Source organism: Megalops cyprinoides, chromosome 24 (assembly GCF_013368585.1).
Source record: "Megalops cyprinoides isolate fMegCyp1 chromosome 24, fMegCyp1.pri, whole genome shotgun sequence".
In the NCBI taxonomy this organism is placed as follows: domain Eukaryota; kingdom Metazoa; phylum Chordata; class Actinopteri; order Elopiformes; family Megalopidae; genus Megalops; species Megalops cyprinoides.
The window spans coordinates 6233628-6252801 of record NC_050606.1 but is presented as its reverse complement, the minus strand read 5'-3'; the positions used below and the strand labels follow the sequence as shown (position 1 = coordinate 6252801).

Genomic DNA, 19174 nt, shown 5'->3' with positions numbered 1-19174 from the left:
CGCAAGCATACGCATAGTGTTGGCCATTGATCCAAAGCATTGCTTCAGACTTAACTCTGACTAAGGGGTGCTGAGGAGTGTGGAACTATGTACACGATAAGCCCTCATTCTGAACAGCAACATTTTGACCAGGTGGGTCTTGCTGGGAGGTATTGTGCGATTCCCTTCCTAAATCAGGTTCCAAAGTCCTAATTATCAGAGAAGGACAGTCAGTCGAGACCACTTCCATTGGAATGGCAGGTATTCGGTCACATCATATCAGTGTAACTGCCTTCCAAAGTCACTTCTGTATGAACACAGAGGATCCCACTAGTGTCCTTACACCTGGCTACTCGGAGACCTGCTGGGGTTTCCAAGCCTGAAGCAGGTGCATCTACACTCTGTGGGAATCAGGGGAGTGTAATCCAGATCATTATTCTTCATCTATTGGCCCTTATTTAATTTTTATTCGTCAGGAGTCTAATTTGCATCACAAAGTCCCTGGGTTGTTTCATAGTAATTTATTTAGCAGACATTTGTTCAGAGGGACTTGTAGAGCAACAGATGTTTCATTGCAAATTACACACAGAAAACAAGCAGGAACAGCATAACCTCTGTCATGCAACTACCTAATATGCAACACAAAGACATCCTGTTCAATTGCAACATTGAATTCCTGCACGCAAAGAATATTAATCTGATCATAAACTATGTGACGGATGCCAGTACAAAAATCAGGCCAAAGTGAAACACGTCACAGTTCAAATGGCGGATGAGGACAGAATGCACCCAGGTGTGATCAGAAGAGGTGAGTGGTCAGAGGTCAGCGCAAGGCAGTGAGTGACTCGGGTGCCTCTCTCACCTCTGGCAAGCCCTAGTCTGTGATGGAGCCCCCTAGTGGAGGGAGGTATGGACTACCAGCAGCCGGGGAGCACAGGGAACGAGCAGACCTGCAGGGATAGATGAGAGACTGAAAGTAAGTTGCGGTGTGGTGGTGGTGGTGCTATAATAACGCTCACGTGTTGTGTATCACATTCCATTAGACTATAGGGAAGTTTTTTTTTCCCCACATCCACACAGTGGCTGAGCAACATGTGCAGACAGAGATTACGACAGCCCGCCTATCTGTCACTGAATGTGTCACCACTCCGGGGGAGATGGAAAACCATGTGACCCTGTTTAGTCTTTTATTTTGCATATGTGATTAAAGCCAGCACATTCCTTATTAAACACAACTTAATTCAGAAGGCAGTGCTGAACGTGCAGAATGGTCAGTCAGGGAGATTTTTCCTCTTTCAAGGTGGGAACACTTAATGATAACATGAAAATATACATATAAATTAAATATTTATATTTTATACCAAGAAACACTAGCAGACATACTGCTGGTAGGTTTGTCAGAAGGTTCTCAACTCTTGAGTTTCACTACTACACTGCACATAATGATACCATTTATTTTGTACTTATTTTTTAAATGTCTATAACCATGTGATTATGCTATCAGTAAAAACATGGAATGTTTTTAAAGGGGAGGGGTAGAGGGAAGGGAAAAAAAACAGATGAAAGAGAAAGTGAAAACTAGGTGTTGTGGACAGCTGTGTTCACCGCCCCCAAATTCCCCAAACTCCACCAGGGGGATTTTTTGCTTTACTGTAATGCGCTGCTTTCAAATAATTACCTGCCTGGAAGTGTGCGTATGTGTAGCAAATGGGTACTGTTAGTAGCGAACATTTCACGTGTTGAAAGTTCACTACAGGTTATAATAAGACTCCTATGTGCAGTTTTTCCTCAAACTGCCATGAACATTTGGGTCTGAGTTTTTCAGAAGACTGACGCCGCAACTGCACACACGTACGAGCCGGTCTTCGCTGGCTCAACAGATCAAGGCCTGCCGGGGGCGGGGGGCGGCGCACTGAGCCCTTTGATATGTCACCGGCCGGAGTGTTTGACTCACACAGTGAGTTGATAAAAAGCAGGCCCAGATTGCAGATGACGACACCTGCGGATAAATCGATGAGAAAGCTGCGTAAACGCTCACGGCTTTCGCAGCACCTGCGGCACGTGCGTTCGCTGAACATCCTGAGAGTATTCATCCCGTGGCTCCGCCCGTCTCTGCGTTTCTGTGGTTTTGGGGAAAAATCATTCCAGGCTTTGATGTTCGTGTATTACATTATTGTCACTTAGCAGACCATCTTATCCAGAGTGACTTACAATTTTACCCATTTATACAGCTGGACACTTACTAAGGCAATTGTGGTTTACGTTCCTTGCCCAAGGGTACAACAGCAGTGCTGCACTGGGTAATCAAACTGGCAACCTTTTGGTTGTGAGTCCTGCCCCTTAACCACTGTGCTACACTGCCGCCTCTACATGGGCTAGCAATGGATATAGAACAGGAGGTTTTGGGCTCAAAGAATGTTCCGGAAAACATGAAACAGCTTTCAGGAGCAACATTTAAGTCACAGTGGGTGGGAATGAGACCGTCTGGGATTCTGCTCAAGTGATAGCAGTAGCATGGCTGTCAGCAAGATTAGCATCTCTCATCTTCCCAATCACCCGCGCTGTCTTCAGAGTATCGAAACACCGAGCTGTTTAATTCTCATTAGGGCTGGCAATTTACGTAAGCAATGTTATTTCTACAATAAAAAAGGAAAAAAAGTTGTTCTTGCTTTGTGATTAGATAAAATTGATTTATAATGTGCCAAAGATCAAACGTCTGGCCATATCTTGCAGGTACCATCTACAGTGCTTGCATTGATGTGTCATTAAGCATATTGTAAAGTTAATATTAAATATTGCAAAATTGTTAGAATAGCTCAGCCATGGTTTCAAAGTGCAACATTTTATTTGTCAATAAAACTTTTCATTTCATGATGGATGTTGTAATTTCTCTTACTAAATAGATCTGCATTGAAAGAAATTTCCTTTCATAGTTTTTTTTTTTTTTTTTAGCTTTATTTTTGTGGTTATGCTTTCAGGTTCTGATACCACAGATTATTCTATTATGACCAGATAGGCAGAACCAGTATTCTCGGTGCTGTCTGCCTGCATTCTTATGCTGATTACGAATGTCCTGTTTTAGACCACGCCAATTTAAGAATGTTCAGAGCCAGCAAATCAGAATTCTTGGAATCTGGACAATGGCAGAAACACAATCTCCAATGAATAACTCTTCGATCTGACTATCTGGTCAATTTTCTGGGAAAATTTCAAGTTCTTGCACAAAATCCAAAATGTGTTTCTCTGCATAACTGATGGTTTTCTCCAAAGACTCATTCATTTTTAGTACCACTTACGACATTCAAATCATTTCTTTTACAACACTTTTAAAGATGTCCTTCAAAGTTTCCATGGTGCCTCAGAGCTCAGGTATAACTTAATCTCAGTTTAAATGTTACTTTATACTTGGCTACTGTGTGATGATTCACACACTGATCTGAGTTCATTTAACATCATCTCAACACTGAAATGTTACCACAGGTTTGCCAGATTTGTGTGGAGGTCGTAAAGTGCAACTGACATTTCTTTAGAGATGCAGAGGCAAGTGAATAAGTCACCAGTTTGAGCAGTGTAAATCCCACAAATTTAAAGACCTTGTCATATCGATATGAGTGTGTACCTGCATGTTTGTCTGTTTATGTATGTATGTATGTATAGTATTGTTTGTGCATGTGCATGGTTGTATGAATATGTGAGTAAATTAATCCGGACAAGTTTGTCCTCTACAATGTCGTCAATAATTCACTCACAATCACATGCACCTTATCTGCTCCATCTGACAAACGTAGCACTTTTCTTTGGGCATGCACATTTTATGAGACAAACAGCCATCATCTCAATCTACTGGAGCAAAGTTTCTTCACCTCACTGTAGTGGAGGTCCTGAAGGCTCAGACTGTCACTCTACTGCCCAGGACAAGCCTAAAGAATATGGCTGAACACGCCGCCTTAATTATTTTGAGTTTGTTTTGTCACCAAATCTCATGCCTGGTAAGACTGCTTTAATATATCTCCCTAGAGAATTCACATTTGATACTGCCATATTTATTTGAAGTATGAGACTGTCATTTTGATATTACATTACATATGCATGACTTTGATTTACATTGATTTGTATTTTTTTATGTTATCAGCCAACATCCAGAGTCATTGGTGAGTGAACCTGGTTTTGCATATTTATTGTGCTTTAACAAAGACTGGTTTTGGTATGTAACAGAGAATGCATAACTTTTGTTCCGCATGGCCAATTTCCTTTTTAGTGCTGTTGAACTTATCAATGCTACTTTACACAGTACATTTTCACAGTCTTATACATGCAATAGAGTGATGTGCCTACTGTCAATACACAGAAAGAACATTCCATCTTGATTAACTTGTCCCATTTGTTTAACAGACTTTGATTTGGATGGTGGAAAAGACCGAGACATTTTCGACATCAATGAAGGTTTGCCAAAGCGTCCCGCTCTCCCTGAGGCTTTTTGTGTTATTAAATACAACTTATAATTTGTAACATGAAACCATTTTTCTTTTTATAGATGCTGGGCTGAATCTTATGGAGGGTGATATTGTGTATGATAAGGTGAGTTTTATATTGTGAGTGTCCATCCGGAGTAATTACTTAAACAGGAAAGGAGTATGCATTATTATTGTTAGTTAATTTCATCACAATACAGCTAATACTTACGCTGTACTTTGCAACAGAATGAAGAGGCAGAACTATGAGGCTGGAAAAACTTATGCAATATAATTATATATCTAACCTGTCTATATACTGCATGCCAAGGACACCTCTAAAAAACTTGATCCAGGGAAAGCATTTTCTTGGAACTACCAAAGATTTCTAAATCAGCATGGTGAAGGCTGTATTCACAATGTGGGATATAATGGGATATATATATATATATAGCTTTATGTATATATAGCTTTATATATATGTAGCTTCTCTAAGCTGTAAGCCATGTCAGGGTAAAGCTATGCTGTGCACATCATGATTCCCATTCAAGGCTTTCATTTGTGTTTATTAGACAAACATAAATGTCAGTTTTACCTGAACTGTAAGTTAAAGTAAGCTGTGTGATAAATATGCTAGGCTGAAAACCTATGACACCGAGTATGCAGCACTTGCTCAGGCAAATGTGAATTGCCTAAACTAACACCTCGTCACTGACTGGTATAGAAGCAAGGCAGGAACTCCATACTGGGGGACGAGTACAGATGGCCGACAACAATTCCTTACTACCTGGAAGATAGTCTAGGTGAGTGGACAGCAGGGAGTAACAGGAGAGATGATGTGACGGTGTAACGATTCAAAGAAAATGGTTTCTGAGAGCGTACTTTTAATACACAATACCAATACAATTTAAAGTACGCGGACGACTTGGTCCATCAAGTCCTACATCAATAACAATATAAGGCCTTTCATAACTAGAACATTAGCATTCATTAACACTTATGCCAACTGACATAAGGGTAGATATATTATATGTTATATGTTATATTATGCTATGCTATGCTACCATGACACTCTTATTTGCTTTGTCATGGTAAAGCCATATTTGATTAGGAGAATAATATCACACCCTGTGACATGTGTCTTTGCTGGTTGGCATGTGTTGATAAGGATTCGTGCAGTGTTTATATAGTGCTATGTAGGTCTTATGCAAGACCCTTCATAGACAACATTACCACCATATGTAGCTGGATGAAATTTGAAGTCAAATTAAAACGGAATGGGAAAAGTCAGTCTCAATGTATTTGAAAATAGATCCCATGGAAAGGGTTCAGTTGGCCGGTCTAAGCACAGAAGAAATCAATATTTCTTCCACTGTGGATTTGTGTCACTTGGTACAGCCAACTGATAACTTTTCCTGGGTTTAATTTTTCTCACAATTCCACCCTAGGTGCCCTTTAATCAATTTCATATCTGCAGATACAATGGATCAAATGCAAATATAATGGTTAGTGAGAAGAGCCCTGTCTGATTTACACAATGCCTCTCAAAGATGCCTTCCTCAGACAAGGCTGAATATAAAAACTGCTTTCCATTTCCCTGCATCTCTGACATGGCGACTTCTGCTCACCCTGTAGAGATCAACGCCAAAGGAGTCATCCTCAAGGCCTTTGAACAATACCGGCTGAAAAGCTGCATCGACTTCAAACCCTGGGAAGGGGAACAAAATTACATCTCTGTTTTTAAAGGCAGTGGGTGAGTGCTTTCAAGAGAGGCACATTGCACTGATTCAGCTACATAACAGCAGGTCAGTTACATTACAAAGAGGGCCGCATATGCGGAACTCCATAATTGCACAACAGTCTACGTAAGTATGACATTTTCAAGGACAAGTTCTCCTGAGGCGCTGTTACCATCTCGGATTATCTAAACACAAGTGGCTACCACTTTAAAGAGGACAAAGAATTCAGCACACTCCTCTTGGGAAACGACAGCAATGACAGCATGTTATGAGACATTTGTATGCACCCGGTAGAATACTGACTACACATGGCTGCGAGCAGGGTGTAAGAAGCTGCAAATATCACACATGCAGTTTAGTTCATGATATAAGATTGTGACAGGCAGTGTGAAGCACATGTTTCCAGACAACCATATGACTCCTCCCTACATGTAGGTATGGCTAATGTGCAGATGGCCCTTATCCACAATGAGTTAGCACATTAGCATTATCTGAATATTTAGCTTCTTTTATGCTCATGAACACATTATTACATTATTGGCATTTAGCAGACGCTCTTATCCAGAGCAACTCACGTGGGTTACAGTTTTTTACAATGTTATCCATTTATACAGCTGGATATTTACTGAGGCAATTGTGGGTAAAGTACCTTGGGCAAGGGTACAGCAGCAGTGCCCCAGCAGGGAATCGAACTGGCAACCTGTCAGTTACAAGTAATAGCTTAACCACCATGCTACACTGCCGCCCCCAGGGACATGTTACTTCTGTGGGGGGCATTGTTAGAAGTCTGCAACCAAAAAGGAGGCAGTGGATTCAGGATAGTGCAGCTATTTCGCTTTTTTTTTTAATGATGCACTGTACGTTTACAGGTGTTTCTCTTCAGTGGGGAACCGTCATGTGGGGAAACAACGGCTCTCCATCGGGACCAACTGCGACCGCATCGCCACCATCGAGCACGAGTTCCTTCACGCGCTCGGCTTCTGGCACGAGCAGTCCCGCGCGGACCGCGACGACTACGTGACTATCATGTGGGACCTCATCTCCGAGGGTAATGGCGCATTACATGATGCATGACTCACAGCGCGTCCTTGGGACGTGCATTTAAATTGTTCTTATTGAAGAACATGTGTTCTTATTGACTAACTGTGCCAGCACTGGAATAATAAACACACCAGGACACTGAAAAGGTCATCGAGAGGGGAACTTTTCAAAACCCAGAATGGCTAACACTGCCTGATGTTGTATAAGGCCCTCTGAAATATTTGCTGAATATGAAATTGTTTCTGATATGTAGACTAGGGGACCACCCAACCGGCAAGTAGCCCTCTCCTGTAAGCTCACAGTATCGAGGCATGGCTCAGCCTGGTCAATAGTTTGTCTTTCGTGGATAGGCAAGTTGCTGGCGGTAGTGGTGCTGATGAACCAGTAGGGGGAGCTCTTTCCTCCATCACCCCAGTGCAGTGATGGAAACAGCCCTCTCATACGTTCTGTTTTTGGATGTCGCCATAAACCAACTTCCTGACTTACAAGAATCCCTTTGATGCAAAGTCAGGATGTGTCAGCCTTTCCAGCCTGACCGAATACAAACCCAGATGTTCCTCACTTATTTGAAATTCTGTATATCAGGCCTCCTATGTTCCTTACAAAAAAAGGGGATATGATTTCTGGTTTGAGCTAGCTGGTGAAATCAGCGTACACAAGAATTACTGTTCTGGGATAGAAGTATTTGTAAGAGTAAGTAATGATGGACACAAGTAACGATGGGTAAATAATAACAAAACAGGGTAAATAAGTGAGTGAGCAAATAAAGCCTGTTACTCAAAGGTTAGGACCAAGTGTATTTCAGTTAGGTTGAACAGAGGTCCTTCTATATTCCCCTAAAGTTTTCGAGAGGAAAGCTCTGAGAAAGCTTTTCTTGTTTTTGCTACACCTGTTCCCTGTGTGTTCACTTTCAGGCAGAGAGCACAATTTCAACACCTACAACGACACAACGTCCAGTGCACTGAACGTACCTTACGACTACACCTCCATGATGCACTACAGCAAGAACGCCTTCCAGAACGGGAGCGAGCCCACCATCGTCACCAAGATCCCCGCCTTCATGGATGTGATCGGTCAGCGCATGGAGTTCAGCGACAGCGACCTGCTGAAACTCAACAGACTCTACAACTGCAGTAAGAGCCATTATTGGACCCGCCTCTCCAAATCTGCCAACACACAATATCTGACATACATGGCACAAGCAAGAGACACTTACAGATAGAAAATATTAGGAGCAAACACTTTTACAATGTAATGTATTTACATTTACAGGGGAGGTAACAGTTTAATATGATATACCAGATTTCACAGGGTACATTTTCTGTGTTTTGTTGTTTATTTTACTTGCCCGCCAGTAACTGATTATTGAACTTTTAACATTTTAATGTTTAAATTCCATGTAACGTGGAAAACAAAGGAAAGAAAAAAAGAGTGGGTATTACAGAATCCTATTGGCAGCAGCCACTGAATTTACTGCTGTCCAAAGATTCGTTTGAGAGCGGTGGCGCAGTCGTGCTGACGAAGCCTTTTCTTTCAGCGACGTCCTCCACGTTCCTGGAGACCTGCAGCTTCGAGCGGGAGAACATCTGCGGAATGATTCAGGGCCCGGGGGACACGGCCGACTGGACCCGGGTCACACTGGCCCCCGGCGGACCTCCCACGGACTACACCAACATGGGCAGGTGTAAAGGTAAAGGCAGACACCTTTTACAACCCCTCCCCCCTGTCTGATTTTCATAGATAAGGTGGCAATCGTCCCACTTTATTGCCCGGGTTCAAGGAACTGCCGATTCGGTTGTCGTAATGTCATAATTATCGTTATCACATGACTGCAGATTGTGGCGCTATCAGATACACGTTCCCAGCTCGGATAAAACAAAGCCGGGCCAAATGAAGATGTAATATCACAAAAACTAACGAGGTAGCACAAAACATTCAAGTGCGGCTTCCAAACAACCTTTTACAGCCTTATTAATGTTATTTAGTGTGTTCAGCTACTTGACTTCTCAGCTTGACAGCCACATTGATTATTGATGTATAAACAATCCTTGCTCGAGGCTGTTAAAAACGTAGCCCATGACTGGTCTGGCTTACACGTGCATTCAATTAGGAAATGGTTTGTAACCGGTAAGTTGCAGGTTCAATTTCCGGATTGGTAATATGTCCTTGAGCAATTTGCTTAGTCTGTGTTTTCTCAGATGAATAAAATAAGAAATCTATAAGCTATTTACATTGATCTGGATAAGTATATTCTACAAGTGAATGGGCAGGAGTGTGGTGTAGTGGAAAGGAGCGGGGCCTGTAACCAAAAGGTTGCTGGTTTGATTCTCCGCTGGGACACTGCTCTTGTAACTACCTTGCCCAAGGGTACAACGCAATTACCTCACAATTAACTCAGTAAATATAGTCAGCTGTATAAATGGATAAAACTGTAAGCTGTGTATGTCACTCTGGACAAGAGTGTCTGCTGCGTGACAATAATGTGATGTGATATGAAGAACACTGTGGTTTAGTATTTGTTTATTCTCTCTACTGTCGCTTTTAGACTCCGGCTATTTCATGCACTTCAGCACGGCGACTGGAAAGGCGGGAGACAAGGCCTACCTGGAGAGCCGCCTCCTCTATCCCAGGCGGGGCTACCAGTGTCTGCAGTTCTTCCACTACCACAGTGGGAACGCCGGGGACCGCCTCAACATCTGGGTGCGGGAGTACGACAAAGCCAACCCCAACGGGACGCTGAGGTTCATCGGAGAGGTCGCAGGTACGGCCTCGGGCCACACCCTTTCTCTCATTGGCCACGCCCCGTTCTCCTGGACCACACCCCTTCTCTCTAAGCCACACCCTTCTCTCCTGAGACCAGAGCTGCCCTGACTGGCCTTGTTCGGTGGATGTCCCGCTGAAGATCTGTTCACATTTACAGTGTGGGTCTCAGCTGCTACGGTGACTGTGCTCTGGGGATGAATACAGTATCACTTAAGAGAGACTGGGAATTCAATACCACTAACACATGGACGTGTGTACCCATGGAGAGCTATAGCAAACAAGGCTGCTACAGTATTCCACCTGAGTGTAGTAAGTGCATATGATGCCTCTGAGTGTTCAAGACCAGGCTTTGACACAGTCTTAGAGACGGTACCGATAGAAGAAACACAACTGATTAAGATAATGGGAAACATGCATTCAAAGACATTTTGATCTAAAGATCAAAATTATCTAAGGCTTAAAAGCTTGAAATTTGTTTCTTAGACAAATATAAAGAGTGAAGTTGATGCCTATGTATGATATAAATATATATATATGTAAAACGTATGCAATTTTTTTGGCTACTCTGAAGAATCTAAAATATAAGACAATTTTGGGTCTTTTGTTGAACACTTTTTTGGTCACTGCATAAATCCATTTGTGTTATTTCATACTTTTTTCTCTAAAATGCGGAAAATAGTAAAAATAAAGACAAACCCTCCCTTGAGTAGGTGTGTCCAAACTTTTGACTGGTACTGTGGACAAATATGAAGAGCCACAGCATGAATGGCTGGTTCTTGTCATTTAATTCTTTGCCCTGATCATGTCTCGCCAGGGCCTCAAAACCTGTGGGAGATACACCACGTCAGTCTGAAGGTGACGAAGAAATTCCGGGTTGTGTTCGAGGGTACGAAGGGGGAAGGGCCGTCCTCGGGGGGCCTCTCCATCGACGACATCAACCTGTCCGAGACCGAGTGCCCACAGTACGTCTGGCGGGTGCAGAACTTCACGGGGGTGCTGGACTCCACGCCCGCCGGGGAGAAGATCTACAGCCCCCGCTTCCGCTCCAAGGAGGGCTACACCTTCCAGGTGGGTCTGCGCGTGACGGAGCCCGACCCGAGCCCTGAAAACATGGGAATATACCTGCACCTGACGTCCGGGGACAACGACGACGCCCTCAAGTGGCCCTGCCCGTGGCAACAGGTCACCATGATGCTGATGGACCAGAACCCCGATATCAGGCACAGCATGTCCAACCAGAGGAGCGTCACCACGGACCCCGAGAGGTTCGAACTCGACGGTCAGTTCACAGCCGCCGCTTTAGTGGGCCGCCAGGCTGGACACGGGGGGGGGTGCAGAAGTTACATTACATCACATTATTGTCATTTAGCACGTGAGGAAAATGGCCCGAATGGTCCATTCAGTGTGTGTCTGAATAAAGCCAGTGAATTCACTACATTTAGGTCAGGTTGGACGGATTTATCAGATGCTCTTATCCAGAGTGGCCCAGTAGGGAACCGAACCAGCAAACTTTCGGTTACAAGCCCTGCTCCTTACCCACTATGCTACACTGCTGCCCCTATTCAAACTCAAATTCAAATTCAAATTCAAAATGTCCAGAGCTGTCCAGAAATTCAAACTGTCTAGAACCTGTTTGCCATTTTTATTCATGACAAATAGGCCCAGGCTATAGATAATTATCACCTATCTCTAATGTGTTCCTTTGTATTTCTTTGTGAGATAATTTTGTAGCATTATACAAGGTTTGTGCTCTTCACATGAAATGATTTTACTTAGAACAAAGAGAAGGGGTCACAATGAATAATTCTGATTTTAACGAAGAGAGGTTTTTTTTTTTTAATTATTCCTACAACTGAAATGACGCAGAGCAGACCAAAGGTAAAGTCGGCTTATCAAGCAAATCAAGGGAAAATTAATGTTCGAAAGGGTACTGCCATTCTCATTAATAAAGCAAAGCAGCAGGTTCTGTATGATTATAAAGCTGATAAAAAAGTCACATATTTCAACGCATAGTAAAACACAAAGTAATATATGTCTGTGTGTGTGTGTGTGTGTGTGTGAGTGTGTATGCATGCATGTATATGTATGCGGCAAATTTCTCATATTCTACCAATTGCTGACGCTTTCACACAATTCATGGTGACGCATATTGTAATACATGCTATCAGCAATGCTCCACAGCATATGCAAATGTCCTCTATCTGAACATGCCAACATGGGTGTAATTTGTAACACATAGAAGGTATTTTCCATTAAGGCGCAGCCCAGGAATACCGAGCAGGCCAGGAGTGGGCTGCAGTAAGAGATGAATCGCATGTTAATTCTTGTGAGGAGTGGCACGGACAGCCCCCACCCTTGGGGGGGGGGGGGGGGGGGGGTGTTGGGGGGATAATGCTGTTCAAACAGGGACAGCATGCAGGAGGTAACACCCCCCCCCCCCCACTTCCAAATTCTTTGTGTCACCAGGGAACGAGCAGAAGGTGTACTTCTGGGATGACCCCAGGAAGGTGGGTGTTCTCGTCACTGAGCCGGACGGGACGCAGTACCATCGCGGGCCGGGAACGGGGACCAGTGTGTACCTGACCCACAGCAGAGCAAGGAGCAGGGACTTCATCAAGGGGGGCGACGCCATCTTCCTCATCACTGCAGAGGGTACGTGCCGGAAAGGGGAAAACTACAGTGCGGCAAGCACATCAACGGGAGAAAAGTCCAGCTCCGTCTTAATTTTGCCTCCGCATGACTTCATCACAAATACTCCAGAGCCCCGAGTCAGACTTATTAGTCTATCCTAATATTGAACCAATAGAGACGTCTAATCTTAGTAGCTTGGTGCAAGTAACAGACATTCAATTTTTGTGCGGGCGCTCCTAGCCCTTAGCTACTGATCCTGTATCAGAATCAAAATTTTACTCCACATGGTTGGGGTTAGGACTTGGGGTGGGCAAGCTGATCCGGGTACTTTCTTCCCTTGTTCTGTGCCCTCTCTGTTGAAAGGAGGCTCAGCTCTCTGTCACTTTTCTCCTGTTCCAGATGTGTCCAGGCTCCTAGAGACTCAGCCGATTCCCCCGACAACCGCACCCACCACCACCACCACCACGAGCAAGCCCCCGGGCCCCACGGGCCCTCCAAGTGACCCCTGCCGTGAGGTCACCTGTGAGAACGAGGGGGTGTGTGTGCTGGACGGGGGCGCGGCTGTCTGCAGGTAAAGCCCCCCCCCTCCAGAAAGAGAGAGAGAGAGAGAGAGAGAACCCCACATGGTTGTTATACTGTAATATCTGTATCAACTCTGTAAATTACAAGACAAGTAATGTGCAGGAAGCTGATTACCAGAGGTGGAAAACCCCGGCTTCAGAAAGTAAAAGTCATGCCATGTTTTTGTTCTAGCCATTCACTAAACAAGGTGATTTCACTAATTAGCTCCTCTACCTAGCTGAAGAGTTGTGCTAATTAAATTCAGCTGGTGTAGTGCATGGGTGGAACAAATACATGGCAGGACTTTTACTTTCTGAAGTGCATGGGTGGAACAAATACGTGGCAGGACTTTTACTTTCTGAAGCTGGGGTTTTCCACTTATGCTGATTACAGTGTATTGGAGTGTATATGCACATATATTTCAGTGTATGAGAATGTGTAAATGTATGTATATATGTATGTGTGTATGTATACATGCATTTGCTCTAGATTACATAACCGTGGCCTGATGACAGAGATTTGCTAGAAGTCGGGAGCGCGTTGTGTGGTCGTACCTCGGCTCAGAGCGCTGTTCGCCCTTTCTGTCCCCGCAGGTGTGCCGTAGGGGACGACTGGTGGTACTCGGGTGACAGGTGCCAGCGGAAAGGCTCGACCCAGGACACGGTGACGGCGGCGGTGGCGTCGTCCATGGCCGTGCTGGCGGCCATGCTGGTGGTGACGGGCGTGACCGTGGTGTGCCTGAAGAAGAAGTACAAGAAGAAGCTGCGAGAGACGGAGCACGGGATAACCCTGGAGAACGTGAGTGTAACGCGTGTAACGTGTAACGTGTACGAAGCGTGAAGCCTCAGATTCAGCGCTGCTGTAAGAACGCTACATCCGAGAGTAACAAACATCATCAAGAAGGTGTCATAAAAGTGTATGCTTCTTGCACAGCTGTGTGACTTAAAATCAATACAGAAAAAAATTAAGTAATTGGTAAAACATATGTCACAATGAAAAATGGAAAACACTGGCTGAAATAATTTAGTCACATTTAAAGACAAAATGCAGGGCGGTTGGATTGAACCCGGGTCTAAGAGAGGGTGCTTCATGCTAGTATTTAAGCACAGCTCTCTGTACACCTTGTTCCCGGAACTTGCTTTACCACGTGATTGCAGAAGTACTGGTACAAAAAAAATGAAAGATTCCCCCCCCCACAGTTGGTTCTGCATGTTTGTGGAAACCTGCTTGACGCTTTTGAAAGATTTAATTTAAGATTTAATTTAAGGTTTTATTAGTCTACATTTTTCACGCCCTGCCATTAAACTGTCAGATGAATGTATTTTACATGATTTAAAAATGACAGTCTATTGGTGGGGAAAAAGAGTAGCACGCACCTATCAGACAATGCTGGCCCTCCCTCTGCTGGCCATTGCCTGCAACTACAATTGTTAGGGAACTGAATGAATTATTACTGTACATCAGCATGCACTGATCAAAAATTCTGGTCATTGTTACATCACAATCACTTAGAACATCTTATCCAGAGGAACTTACATAGATTTAACTTCTAGTAACTTGTTGAAAGGTACACCAGCAGAACCAGAAACCACTGGGTTATGAACGCTGTTCCACACCAGTACACCAACGCTGCCTGCGTCTGTTGAAGCTTTCCATTTCTCACGCCTGGCAACCTCCTTCACTCTGCATTAATGCACTGCTTCCTTTTGATTTGTCATTTCAGAAAAATGCATCATGAACAGCTGATTTCCAATGAAGAGGCCCCTCAGAATAAGCTTCCAGTGTGATTTTATGGCATAAGCGTGTGTGTGTATAAATACTCTGCCATCTGAGACCACAGAAAATGATACTGGAAGATGCTGAGGGTCTTGCACTTTAACTTGATATGAATGTAAATTCCACCATGCTACATTGAAGCAATTATTTATATTAAATACATACAATTTGTAAAATAAGAAAAAAATAAAAGTTGCTTTGCCTGAACTTAACTGTCTTTTTAAATGACCAGAGAATAAAACAAGGACAGTCCACATAGTCCATAGAAAGCTAAAACACTTACCTGAACACACAGGCATTTCCTTACGAAACAATGGGTAGAAAGCAAGGATGTACTTGTCAAGATGACCGATAGCACACTAATGACGAGACAGACTCCTGTGTTGATACAAAGAAGTCTGTATGTTCCTGATATATATATACACACACACACACATAGATATATGTGTGTTTGTGCAATGAATGAATTAAAAGCAAGGTTAAGCTTGGAGGATTTTTGAAGTAGCTTAAATACAACATTCCAGAAATAGGCTGTTTAATTCCATTACAAATACAAAACACAAAAACATAATCCAAATATTTTATCTGGTTTATGTGGAAGTCTCAAATTCAGGCTTTTCCTGGTTCAGTTGCTGAAGAGATCATCTTCACCAATAGCATTGTCACTGGCTTAACAAACAACCTCAGCACCCATTCATACTGATGAATGTTTAAGGAGGTTTGGGTTTGGATTTAGCTCATGGGTGCAACAGCAGTGCCCCACATGGTACAGCAACCCATGCTACACACCTGCCCTCTAGCTGACAACATTGGAAATGTTGGCTCTTTCTGCTCAGATCCACATAACCTTGTATGTGCTTGTATGGAGCAGCTGTTGAACACAAGTTCATTTTGTCAATAGGGGCTGTCCCAGTTAAAGACAGTGACCACGTGTTCCCTTTAATGTTACCAGTAACCCCATGTTGGCACAGCATGGCAGAGAACGCCAATTTGCCGATCAATCCGGATTTTAAAATGAGAAACTTTTCCGAAGTGTCACCTGCGGGCTGTAGAATGTTCCACAACCTCCTTCGAGTGGAGGGTTTCACTGGCGGCAGCTACACAAAAACGACTGCAAAAGAAATGTTGACATTTTGCGCATTTGGCGAATTTTGTTTTAATTGCTCAGCGCATGTATGTGACATTTTTCACTTTGCTAATTGCCTAGCTTGTAGAGTTTTGTTTGGAATTGAAGCGGCTGGTGAATTATATGTCTGGGCTTTAATAAGCGGTGAGATATGAGCTTTGAAAGGTCATGGCAATTCAGAAATGTCATAAGGTGTCAGGTACTCCTCAGGGACAGGGTGACATCTCTTGTTGCTTCTGCAAATGAATAACAAAATGACAGTCGCATATATCAATGTACAGTTAGACCTTTGGGAGATTCAAGGCAGGTTGCCGGGTAGAGAGTGTATAATTCAGCCAGAGTACTGGTCAATCACACTAGCCGGGAAGGGGGATGTTCGTTCTGTGACTGACAGCTCTCCCTGAAAATACAGATGACTCAAACTCACCTTAGGTGCTTCAGCATTTCTGCACGTGATCCTTTCTGCTATACAAAGGCCTGTCCACGCATTTCAGATTCCTGGTTTTTCAAAAGAACATGGCAGGCATATATGTGTGCTTGTCCAGACCAATGCTTCCACCAAACAATAATTCCAATATACATTTATTATTTGCAAATTTTAGATTTATTATAACAAAAAGGAACTTTTCTGCACATTTGCTAGGATACAATTCCTTGTAGATAAATCTTATTTGCATTACTGAACCTGACACAGTCATGTGAGTGATGAGAGCTATGGGAGAAGAGACTGTAACTGTGTGTATGTAACTGTGTGTTTCTATGTTTGTGTGTGTGTTTGTGTGTCTGTCTGTGTCTGTGATTTCATGAGTGTATGCATGTCTGAGTGTTTATTTATATATGAGTTTGTCTGAGGGGATGTCTTTGTCTCTGTGTGAGTGTGTGTAAGTGTATGTGTGTGTTTGTGTGTGTTTCCATGTTTACATGTATGTGTGTATGCCATTCTATGTGTGCATGCGCGTGAGCATGTGAGATTCACTGTTTGTATCTGTGTTTCCGTCAGTGTATGTCTCTCAGCCTGTGAGCTTGTACATCCATAAGTGCATGTGCTTGTGTGTGTATGTGTGTATATGTGTGTGTGTGTGTGTGTGTGTGTCAGTGTGAGTTTATGTGTGTGCGTGCTGACTCTCTCTCCAGCGACCTTACCCACACTGACCGGAATGACTCAGTGAGTGAGACACCCCCCTGCATGTCCCCAAACCCAGCCCCCATTAGAAGCTCCTTTAAAAGCATCAGTATACACCATTTATCCTATTTACAATCATTGAGGAAAAAAAAAAATCAACTTTTCTCTCAGAGAAGATTAGTAAAGTGACTAAGTCACATTAAAAGAGTAGGCAACTCCTAGGAGTTAGTCTTCAAATTTCTACAAAATTTCTATGACTTTTTACAGGCCAAAAGCCATCATTTACTGAAGAAATACAGTATCATTAAGTGCTCTACCTACAACAGTTAAGCTTGGTATTTCTGGTATGTACCATTCGACAAATTTCAAATAAAAGGTTCTGCCTGTTTTTTGTTTCCTTTAAAAAGTGCTTTTCAGCATTGTTCTTCCATCACGTAAAATGATATGACAGGTAAAAATGAGTCCGTGTGGCCGTTAACGTTTAATCCTGTGTGTGAATTGACGACGCGTGAGAACTAGTGTTGATCTGATAGAGATGCAGTGTGTGTGTTTGTCTGAGGGAAGGGGGTCAAAGGTTGTGTGTGCGAACTCTCTCAGTCCAGCTGCCTCAGAGGGGCGTGTCGTAGTAATCTGCTGGGTGGTCTGTAGGGGGCACCCTCTGCAGCTGCTGCTGCTGCTGCTGCTGTTGTTGCTGGTGCTGCTTCATCAGCTCCTTCACCTCCTCCTCCAGCTCTGGAGGGATGATGAACTGGTCATCTGGGTCAGGCTGGGCCGGGGCGGTGAAGTACCCCCCGGATTTTTTGGCGGGGGCGTCGGCCGCCACCTCGATCAGGTTGTGGCTCCTCTCCTGCGGGGCCACCGACCCATTGCCCCTCCTCCTGCCCAGGGTCCGACTGCCACAGTCCCCGCCCCCAACCCCGCCCCGCCCCTCCTGCTCTGCCTCCCCCGCACCGGGCTCCACCCCCTCATCCGGGGCCTCGGGGGTGGGCGGGGGCGGGGGTGGGGGCAGGGCGGGGCCGCGCTCCCGGCCACGCAGACAGTGCACGTCCACCTCCACCTCCACCCGGCTGCCGTTGGAGAAGACCCCGGCGATGGGCTCCTCATCCTCGCTGTCCAGCCCGTTGTCGGAGAGCGCGCTGGAGAAGGTGGCGCTGGACAGCTGGCGCTGGAAGGCCCCGGCCGCCAGGCAGGAAGGGTGCAGGGCGCAGCAGCGGGGCTCGGCCGGGCAGGGGGCGCCCTGCGGGGGCTCGTCGGACGCCGTGGAGCCCACCTCGCTGCTCATCTCCGACGTGGACACCTCGCTGCTGATCTCGCTGCAGGACGAGGGCGTGGCCAGGGCGTCGGGGGGCGCGGCGGCCGCGGGCCGGTCCCGGATCACCACGCTGATGGAGGGGGGGTAGGGCCCGGGGCTGGGGGGCGGGGGGGCGCCCAGCTCGCTGCAGCAGCCGCAGCAGCGGTCCTCCGTCACGTTGAGCTGCACCACCACGGCGCTCAGGCTGTCGTTGCAGCCGTAGGCCTGCGCCAGCGTGCACAGCTTCTTGGCGGCGGCCAGCGCGTCGGGCACGTTGCGGACGGCCTCCACCGCCTCGGCCGGCGGCACGGCGTCCCACAGGCCCCGGCTGCCCAGGATGAAGAACTCGTCCTGCGGGGTGAGGGTGACCGTCTGCACGTGCGGCCGCGGGATCACCGACGGGTACAGGAAGGAGTATCCCATGATCCTCGTGGAGTCCGTCACGCCGTTCACTTTGTTGTCCTGGAGATGGAAACACAAAACGTTTAAAACACACACACACATAAGCGCACACTGTGAGAACACACACACATACAAACACACACAGCGCACACATGCACACACACGCACGCGGACAACACACATGCCCACGCACACACGCACACACACACGCACATGCGCACACACACACACACACGCACACACACGCACACACACGCACACACACGCACACACACGCACACACACGCACAC

General features: G+C 45.1%; 2 protein-coding genes across 2 annotated transcripts in view; one reads left to right on the top strand and one right to left on the bottom strand.

The window, feature by feature from the left end:
* The first annotated feature begins 744 nt into the window (after positions 1-744).
* On the top strand, positions 745-14950 carry LOC118771527 (meprin A subunit beta-like). The gene is made up of 14 exons (XM_036519533.1): positions 745-787; positions 4372-4422; positions 4514-4557; positions 5155-5233; positions 6066-6183; positions 7039-7217; positions 8125-8343; positions 8748-8900; positions 9756-9971; positions 10788-11252; positions 12440-12625; positions 13004-13175; positions 13759-13963; positions 14889-14950. The coding sequence occupies exons 1-14, from the start codon at positions 745-747 to the stop codon at positions 14901-14903; spliced, it is 2145 nt and encodes a 714-aa protein (XP_036375426.1). The 3' UTR covers positions 14904-14950.
* A 2510-nt stretch (positions 14951-17460) lies between these two features.
* phlpp1 (PH domain and leucine rich repeat protein phosphatase 1) overlaps positions 17461-19174 on the bottom strand; it is a 56379-nt gene continuing 54665 nt past the window's right edge. Inside the window, exon 17 of the mRNA XM_036519048.1 lies at positions 17461-18943. Coding sequence (XP_036374941.1) covers positions 17798-18943 — 1146 coding nt within the window. The 3' untranslated portion in view covers positions 17461-17797. The remainder of the gene's footprint in view (positions 18944-19174) is intronic.